Consider the following 10,321-nt stretch of genomic DNA (forward strand, 5'->3'; position numbering starts at 1 on the left):
CACAACTTCTGTCTAAAGATAAGATTATGTTTGGATATGTGAATAAGCCGAGCTATAAAAGATTTGTCAGAAAGACACCCAGAATTGTTAGTCCGAGAATTTGTCAGCGCTCTTCGGCACACGAGCGCACGATTATGGCATCGCGTATCTCTGGTTCATGCAATAAACGAGATTACGATCGTGATTAGCAGAGCTCGGAGCTGTGGCATACGGCGGCGAGATGTGCACTTATCAGTTGCGTGGGATGTGTGGATGGATGTGCGGGTGGCTGTCTCTTCGAGCTATCTATGAGTCGACAACTGTTGGCAGTCTAGTCCGATCGCGGGCCACAGTGAGAGTCAACGTGAGGACACCTTGGCGAACGGATGTCCGACGGAAAATTTACTTGACGCGTATATCAAGCGATCTCGGCAGGACCTCGAAAGTTATTTTTGTTGAGTGAAATTATCAATAAATATAGCTAACAAAATGGCAGGTACGACAAATCTTAAAGCCAACTGTAAATGTTGCCTTGATCAAGTTCAGCGTTTAACCAAATACAAAGCATGCGCATGGGTTTTGGGATCTGGTTCAAGATCCAACTGCCTCTAACCACAAATTGCCTTCGCCGATTGCAAATGCAGCTCGGTTCACATTTCATGTGTTGTCGAAACAACTTGCGGCAGTCTAAAGTATAAAGCTATGTCAATGGGCTAATCTAGCTAATCCAGCCTAGCATAAGCATAAATCAGCCACTTTATCTTGGCCCTATGAAAGGCGCCTCATTGTCCTCATCCCAATTGATAATTGATAATCTTGTTGATTACTTTCAGTCGAGGCGCGCACTGTACTCTGGTATATGACTTTCATAGGATTCATTGTCAACTATATGCTTCGAATCAATCTGAACATCACCATTGTGGACATGATTGCCGGCGTCGATGGACCACCCCCTGCACTGACCTCCAACCAGACCAACACGTCGACGGCGCTGCTCGGCAATGCCAGCGAGTCGAACCTGGCTTCCGCCTCAGTTGTGGAATCCATTCAGAACGGCAGCGCACGCACTCAGCGATATTCGTGGGAGCGTCAGTTTCTTGATTGGGCAAATGTGAGTACGAGCCGAGCAGCTGTGGGTGAATGGGGCTGGTTGCATGATGCATTAGTGACTCATGCGGCACATGCATGATTTATTTGGGGGATTGATATGATTAACTTGGGCTTTTATGGGTTTCATGCTATTATATAATTCCAAATTGTAAAAGAAGGCCTATCTGCGGCACGTTGAAGCATTAATACCCTGTATATATTGGAGAATCTCTGAGCTTGTAATTGTTTAGTTTGGACAAAGTATCTTGAAAAACAGAGAATTTCATTATTTTTTCAAGTGATTTAATTAAAACTAAGCTCGCTTAAAGAACTTAAATTTCGAATGATCAGCTATATGCTTAACTGATCTGAATCATGACGATAGCTTTAAAACTAAGAGACTAGTCTGCTAGGAAACAAACTTACTCGATTTTAGACTCTGATTAATGTACTTAACTTTATGATTAGGCGGGGTTCTCCTGTTGAAAGCTACACGTTTCATGACAAATGTATAATTCTATCTAAAAAAGTTTTAAAAGCGTTATCAATTCACCTTCTGGTAGATTGAATACGAAAGGAATGGATTCCACTGGAACGAAAGAGAGCAGAGCAATCTGTTGGGCTCGTTCTTCTGGGTGCATTGGGTTCTACAACTGCCCGGCGGCATTTTGGCACGTAAATATGGAACGAAGCTGGTCTTTGGACTGTCAAATGGCATTGGGGTATTCTTGTGCTTTCTGATACCGATTGTCTCCTACTGGAGTTACGGCGCACTACTTTGGCTGCGTGTGTTCCAGGGATTCGTAACTGTGAGTATTCGCCTTATTTTCTTTTTAAGGAACTTGAATGGGAACTTGCTTAATGGGAATTAAAATTTGATAAGAATAAGGAAATAAAAAAAAATATATACAAAAGCATTTGTTCCAAATCAATTTCAATAATAAATGATAATTAATAAATAATAAAAAAAATAATAACGTATACAAATAATGAATAATAGATAATAAAATAATTGTATGGATATTATGCAAAGTAGTTTATAAGGTAGTTTTTTGATAATCGAATTTTAAGAGCTGCATCGAACACTTTTTTTAAGAATAACTCAACTAATTTTTAATGCACTCTTCCAGGGTTTGGCTTGGCCCTCCATGCATGTGATGACCGCCAAGTGGATTCCGCCAAATGAGCGCAGCAAATTCGTGAGCGCCTATTTGGGTAGCTCTGTGGGCGTGGCGCTCTTCTATCCGATATTTGGCTATATCATCGCTTGGACCTCCTGGGAATGGGTCTACTATATTTGCGGCGTTTTCGGAATGCTGTGGTTCATTGCATGGCAATTTCTGGTCTATGACAGTCCCGCCCAGCATCCGCGAATCGCGCAGTCCGAGCAGCGCTACATTGAGAAGTCGCTGGGTGCTTCGGTGCAGAGCAGCTCGCCGGGACCGACGCCCTGGCGGCAGATTGCCACCTCGAGACCGGTCTGGATGAATGTGGTGGCCCAATGGGGTGGCATCTGGGGTCTGTTCACGCTGATGACACACGGACCGACCTATTTCCGGCTGATCCATCACTGGAACATACGCGCAGTAGGCAAACCGGCCAAATTGGGATTTCGCTTTTGGTAATCTATTTTATGATTATTTTGCAGACCGGCTTCCTGTCGGGTATGCCACATCTGATGCGCATGATCTTTGCCTACGTATTCTCCATGTTTGCCGACTACTTGCTGCGCACGGATCGTCTGAGCCGCACCAATGTTCGCAAGCTGGCGACGGGAGTTTGTAAGTATTAGGATGCATTTTTTTTCCTAAGCTGAATGTTTCTTTTGCTTGCAGGCTGTGGCGTGAAGGGTCTCGTGGTGCTGGCGCTGGCCTACTTTGGCTATAATGCAACAGCTGCCATTGTCCTGGTGGCCGTGGCCACAATGTTTCACGGCGCGGTCTCCTCCGGCCCGCTGGCCTCGATGGTGGATTTGTCACCCAACTACGCGGGCATAGTGCTCGGGGTCAGCGGCATGATCGGCGGCATGCCGGGCTTTATTTCGCCTTTCATAGTGGGCATATTAACCCAGGGCAATGTAAGTGACGCCTAAGTATGCTCTCCATTAGGCACATATATGAATCCTTATGTTCTGTGTGTTGCAGCAAACAATTGAGGCCTGGAAGAACGTGTTCATGCTGACTGCGGCCATGCTGATCGGCAGCGGCTTGGTGTACGTCCTGTTCTCGGAGTCCACGCTACAGCCCTGGAACAGTGGCTGCCATGCGCTGCCCGATGCCGGGCTCAAGGAGCTGCAGACGTTCGAGGAGAAGCTGCCCTTGCAGGCCACTGCAGAAGACGATCCCAATGCGAAGGCCGCGCTCGCAGTCAAGACCAGCAAGGCGCCTGACAAATGATAAGCGCCTGCGTGTCACTTTTATTGGCATAAGTCCATTTTAGTTATAGCCCCCATTGTGTGACAAACGGCCAAAGGCAAAGCAAAGTTATCAGAACTCATTTCTATTTGCACACATCTTTTTTGACGGCTAGTGCTAAATTTAAATTAAATATAAATAATATACATACAGTCTGCTGTCTGCAGCACTCCATAAATTTATTCGCTAACAGCCGCACAACCATTCCATAAACCTGCAAGTGTATTTTCGCAAATAAAATGTGGGAACTGAATATACACAAAAGGCTTTAACCGCAACATATTTTATTAACGCATATAAAGAGCCGTGCACGCAATGTTAGGGAAGCTGCGAATTTGTTTTGCGAATTCGTATACTTGACATCATAGGTGCAAAGATAAGCTAAAATAAATATTTTGATGTGGCTCCTCAGGCAGATAAGCGTCCCTATTTACCCTACATAATATATGTATATATATTATATACATTGTGTCAATCGGCAATTGAGAAACAGGAATGATTTAATTGCCAAAAGAAATTTTCCTTTGTAATAATAAAATAGTAAGAGAGCTCTGGTGGGAAGTTACCAAATGGGAGATAGCCGAGTTACCTTACACATTATATTCGGAGCGTATTTCCTGATCTCTATTAAATCTTAAGCACATAAATATGGCATCCAAATGTATGTTTATACCAGACCCCGTCCTTAAGAATTAGTTTTTGGGTGACCCCCCTATTTGACCTTAATATAAAACTGTTTTTGCCGGACTAATTGACTTCAATTTTTATACTAATAGTTTTTACCATTTCAATCTAATTGCTCTTCGAATATATTCAAAAAAGGAATTATATTTCAAGTATGTAGACAAAAATTCAGATATTTTAACAAAGACAATACAACCTTGTCCACTTTATTCGATGTTTGGCATAATAATTTATTGGTTGATTGCATAAGTCTGTGCTGGACGGATTCAAAAGGTGGATGCCTCCGTCTGTGCTGTTGCTGCTTTGTACAATATAGGGATAGCCTTGCGTCTGAAGACCCCAATGAACTGTCGAGCGCCAGTTAATAATTGTAATTTAAATCAAAGCTGATTGAAGCGTAAAATCGTTTTTGCCCTTACAGGATGCACAGAAGCATTCGCATTACGATACTCAGTGGCCGCACTCATTACTCATACCACAAGGTGTACAATTGGATGCGGATGCCGGGCCTGGCCGACGGGGGGCGGAGAGTCGTCCTTTTGACATTGGCAGTTGGTTGTTTGGTGATTCGAAGTCATCTTAGTTTTTTCTCGCATTCATTTCATTGGCGTCCATTTCGGATTGCACTCCAGGGAGTCGTAGACGCCGCTTCGCCCAGTCAGTGGGCCACTTCATGCAATGCCCTTCACGTTTTGGCACTCTCCTAATCCAGTCAATGTCTTGTCACTTGATCCGCCAGCCTGGGCAGCTCTAAGTCAAAAAACTGATAGAGATTAATTGGTTTCCCGTTACACGATTCGTTTGCAGCATTCGTAATGGGCTGAAAAATGGGCTCCAATAATGCGATTATATCACATCATCAAGCGGCTCGACGAGAGGCAGAAATCCGAACGGGAAATTGAAAAGAAAAACAACACAGGGCGCCAGTTTTTGAACTGTTAATGTAACTGTAACTGTGCATGTAACTGTAACTGTAACTGTAACTGTAGCTACCACTCGCATAATCTGATCGTCTTTAAATTTCCATTCCGTTATTTATTCATATAGGAAATTATCGCTTATTTAATCGCATATTCGGATACCAGCCAAATCCTCATTGAATGTGAAGTGTGCTTAGCGTACTTCCACCCACCCCCCCGCTCGCCATTTTGCATTGTACTTGCCATTTCGTTTATCAGGCGACGTGTTTTCCAAGCCAATTCTTAAGAGACACCGTTGTCCCCCCTTTCCCCCGCCGTTGCCATTGCCATTGCTGTAAACAACGGTTATCTGCAGGGCCTTCAAACAAAGAGCCAAACAAAGAGACCGCTAAACCACTAAGCGCGACTTCAGAGGAGCCTGACAACAACAATAACAAGCAGCTACATTAAATAAAAGAAAAAGCAAAACCAAAAAAAAAATATTGCGTTCGTATAATAAATGTAGCACGGATTTGCGAAATTCCGCTGGAAGAGCAAAAAATTCCCTGGCAGGCAGGAAGTAAATTCAATCGTAAACAACGCAATCAAAAATTCATTCAAACGAAGCATTAACGCTTATTCCGTTTAGCCAGCCCCTCTGAAGTCGTTGCTGCTGTGAGGGGGTGTGAGGGGGTGTGAGTGGGTGTAAGGGGCTGTAAGGGGGTGTGGTTCGGGCTTGGGCTCGTTTGTCTCGCGCTGTCTCATTGTCAAAATGCAACAGGGCGGGTGCTCGAAAAGCCAAAAAGCGTGCAGTTGGCAGGGCGGGGTTTATACCCTTACCAATTTGACACTTAGAAAACGGGTATACAAAACTAAATAAAAAAAATATATTAATAAAATAATTTAGGCTTTTGTTTTGTTTTAAAGAACATTCTTTAAGGTTTAAAAATGATTAAATAATTAAATAAATAAATATTATTTTAAGGTTTAAAAATATTAATAAAATAATTTAGGCATTTGTTTTGCTCAAAACAATATTCTTTTTATTATTTCTAAGTGTTGGGTTCGGGTATCTTGCAGTCGGTAAGCCGCAAAATATTTCACATGCATATTTTTTTTTAATTTTCAATGTTTTTTTTGCGCCACTTAGGCAGGTACATTTGTTATGTGGGCACGAGCGAGTCCCGGCGCCTGGTTGCGAGTATTTTTTTGTAGTTCCGGGCACGTCGGTTCATAATTTTCCATTTCCATTCAAACGCCACGTTAAATGAAACCACGCAGAGCGGCGAATAAATTGTGCACTGTGCGCCCCGCGAGTGCGGGTGAATATGTGAACGAGGATGGGTGGGGCTGGGCTGGGCTGGGCGCACAGGTTTGTTTGTATTGCATACCTGTTTGCATGGGAAATTCAGGGGCACGTGTGTGGATAACAGGACCGGCGGCATTCTCTAACAATGAGCGTGGCGTATAAGTATCTGTGGCAATAAATTTAATTTGCCCAGCAAAAACATCGCAAATCCATTTTTTATGCCATAAATTCCTTAGTTCCCATGTGCATTGGGCTTGCAACGGATTAATGGATGTGCGAACATGCATATAAAGTCGAAGGTACGCAAATAAGCAACAGGAATACCTGTTTAATAGTCTACATTTTGGAGATCCTTTCATTCTTGTTCACATAGAAAACGATTTCTAGACGAGTTTGAACTTTTAAATATATACTCGAACAAAGGTCAAAAAAAGTGTTAACATTTTTGATGAAAATATATATTTCTTTTATAGTGTTACGGTCTCCGTAAGTGGACCACTCTTACCCTTCTCCAAAACTCAATGCCACGCCCATTACTCTCCCCAAATTTTAAAAGTCTCTATTTTTCCACTAATAAAAGTTGGAAAGTCACTGGATTTTTGGTAACAGTCTTGGATGCACTAAATAATCAAGAAAACTATTTTTTAATAAATAAAACTAGTATAGTTAAGATACATAAATAAAAAAGTTTAAGGTATCAGTTAAATATAAAAATATCAGAATGTTTTTGTTTCGCATGAGTCATTCAATTATTGAAAGACCATATTATAAATAGAGAATTGTGTTCTATGAAATTCCATTGATTTTATACCCAATTTTGGGTTATGTTATGTTTTTTTGGTTTTTTTATTCGATAGACGATTTTCCACGAGCGGAAACTGGGGAAAAATAATATCCTTAATTTTTAGAACAAAACTCGCTATTTTTTTTATAAGGACAATATTAAAAGTTCTTATAATAAAGGCATAAGCACGTGCAGAGGACCTCTAATATATATATGTTCACTATTTTTGAAGTAACATCAATGGAGAAGAAATGTACAGGTTGGAGAAGAGGTTTATTTTTCGGATCATTGACTGCTCAGAAATGCTGACTTTTGAAATGTTGACTTGTTCATTATATATCATCAAATATTCTGGTATGGGCAGCATATATAATCTATAATTTGGCCAGTGTACTTAAGGTACACATCTGTCTTGACGCCCTTTGCGGAGCAGGACCTGCCTCGGCCCTATTTAATGAAAGTGCCCACTCCAAAAGCCAAACGCCCACTCAATCATAAATATTATTAATAATGTGTGCGGTTGCGGCTTGTGAGTTTTGTGGGTTTTCTGCGTTTTGTGTGTGTTTTGCTCTTTGCACTGCGAGAGCCTTCGGGCTAACTTATTTAGTTTAGTTTGCAGCGAGAACTAAAACTTCAGTTACCAAAACTTGCGCCACGGCGAACTTTGTGGGGTCTGTTTGAATTGGCGAAACTGAAATTCGCTCGCATCTGCAACGGACAAGTTTTTTGGAGAATTTGTGAACCAATATTTGATATGTGAGTATATACTAAACACAAACCTAATAGATACACACACACACACACTTGCACTCTAGGGCTGTCATCTTTATGCCATATCTGTCTGGCTCATATTCGAGTCTTAAATGTGAAAGCCACTTTGCACTTTGCTCCAGTCGAAGCCAAATTAAAGTTGTCACATTAGGCAAATGAACGAGCCGCCTGCAAATTCATCCACACGCACACTCGTGGGATTGGGTGTGGGTGTGGCTGTGGCTGTGGGTTTGTGTGTGTGCCAGTTAAAAGCATCGCTGCTCGTTTTAATCTTGAAGAAATAACTTTGGCGCTGGCGATGATAAATCATAAACAGCCCCAAACAGGCATAGAAGACGCCAAAAGCATGAGCTCTGGCTGCTTGGCGCACGGACGTGGTCGCCAGGACTCACGGACCGAGCGCAACAATATGTGAATATGTTATTTGTTTTGGGAATTGTGAAAATCTCAACAGGTCCCCGCACTTTGCATATTATTTTTAATACGAGTTCAACAACAAGTCGTGCGCATTCAGACAACTCCGAGTTTCAACTCCGTCTTTGGTTTTCGAGCTTAAATTTGGGGTCCTGTCGGGTCAGCTTGGTAATTACCATTGCCCGCTTCTGTTGCGACTCTGGTTCTCGTGGCTTACCACTACATGAACCCACAAAGTTGGTTGGTCCTGTTTGCCTAGACATTCCTCGAGCGGGCCACATTCCACAGCGCCCAGCTCAGATATGGACGGGCGGGGCACTCATCATCTGAGCAAATATTTGTACACTCATATCCTTATGATGTTGGCTCTGTGAAATTTAAAGAAAACGCCGAGAGACTGTGAAAACTCACAGCCTTTAATGCGTATTGTTATGCAGACACAATTTGCATTCACTACTTTTTTGATTTCCATACTGATTGTTTTGGGCTGTCACTATCTCCACAAACTTAGAGGTGCTCACAGGTGAAAGTAAAGGAGTACAAAATTTATCAGAGTCTTGTTTGTGTAGGGTTTAATTACATCTTGTTACATAGGAAACTTAGTCCACCCCTTATTTTTAATAAACAGTTGCATCTATTCTTTATTCTGACTGTTTCTATCCAATCTCGTCTCTCAGTTTTAAGGCTATCGTTGCGGTTAAATTCACATAAACTTTGGTATTTACACAAGCTTGGGTGCTGCTGCAAAATACCATAAAGATCGGACTCTAAGCACCGATGCTATTCAAGAATGCATTTCCCAAGCGGAGTAAACGGAGCATCAAGCGACGTGTGTGTGTGTGGGCATGTATGTGTGTTTGCATGTATGTGTCTGTAACCGAAAGCTTGAATGTGCAAGAGTAGCACGTCGCTGGGTTTGGTGCATCTTAGTTGGATACTCTCGAATACAGAACTTTCACTTGTTCAGGTTCTATTTCAAAACACACTTAAGCCTTGAGGAAAATATTTAAATCAGACTTGTGCTCCTATAGGAAATAAATGTTGAGTTTTCGAACTAGCGAAGATAGTTTAAATAATTACATTTGATCGAAATCTTGTTAACATTAGATTACTTTATCAAATAGCTACAATAGAAAAAAGACACTTACACTAAATTGGGCTATTTCCCTTTTCATATATGTATGCAATAGGAAAAGATCCAAATTTCTTGGTTTTATCTAAATTTTGTGGATATAAATTATTTAGTCAGACTCCATTAGAATAACTGACTTCCATGCTGATAAATTTCGCAGCTGGGCAGTTGGCGTTGCATCGAGATTGCCTTTTATGCGTCCGGTGCATTATTCATGAGTGCATGCAAATTGAATAGCAAGTGGAACACGTAAATTCACACACACACACTCTCACACACACACTAAGAGTTAGAGCTGTGTGGGCGGGGTGGGCAACATGTTGTGCTCCATTGTCTTGTTGGGCTGTCAATGCGAATTACTCGACCGGAGACAGGGCAACACATTCCACGGCCTCTCAGTGAGTTTACCTTTAGGATAGCATATGCACAAGTTCAATTCCCCCGATGAACATTCATTCTGATTATGCACACCATACATACACATACATATGTGTGTCTTTTTCCCGTGCACACATATGCAGATATGAAAAGTGTATTCTCCGTAGTCAAAGAACCAAGTAGTTCTGGTTTCTGGGGCAGCATCTTCAGCCGTAGCCGGGCGCAACAAAAACAAGAGCCAAACTGCGAAGATTCAATTAGGCGTCGCACAAAACCCACAATTCAAATGTTGACGGCACATTTCGGCTTTATTAAATTATCATTCGATTATGCCATTATGTTTTCGATTGCACTGGGATTCGTATTGGTATTGGACCAGGACACAAGCAATTGCCATTCGAGTGCTGGAACAGGCCGTCGCTGCCTTTACTTAATGGCACATCCGGCGGAAGTTTAATGATACTTTGC

At 42.0% G+C, this 10,321-nt stretch overlaps 1 protein-coding gene across 1 annotated transcript; it reads left to right on the plus strand.

Annotated features, from left to right (window-relative positions):
* Positions 1–254: 254 nt before the first annotated feature.
* Positions 255–4,007, plus strand: LOC115762626 (sialin). The gene is made up of 7 exons (XM_030704932.1): positions 255–475; positions 813–1,090; positions 1,632–1,877; positions 2,199–2,654; positions 2,717–2,849; positions 2,904–3,145; positions 3,213–4,007. The coding sequence occupies exons 1-7, from the start codon at positions 469–471 to the stop codon at positions 3,462–3,464; spliced, it is 1,614 nt and encodes a 537-aa protein (XP_030560792.1). The 5' UTR covers positions 255–468; the 3' UTR covers positions 3,465–4,007.
* Positions 4,008–10,321: the final 6,314 nt, after the last annotated feature.

This window comes from Drosophila novamexicana, unplaced genomic scaffold (genome assembly GCF_003285875.2).
Source record: "Drosophila novamexicana strain 15010-1031.04,08,12 unplaced genomic scaffold, DnovRS2.1 tig00000008-arrow-pilon, whole genome shotgun sequence".
Classification (NCBI taxonomy): Eukaryota; Metazoa; Arthropoda; class Insecta; order Diptera; family Drosophilidae; genus Drosophila; species Drosophila novamexicana.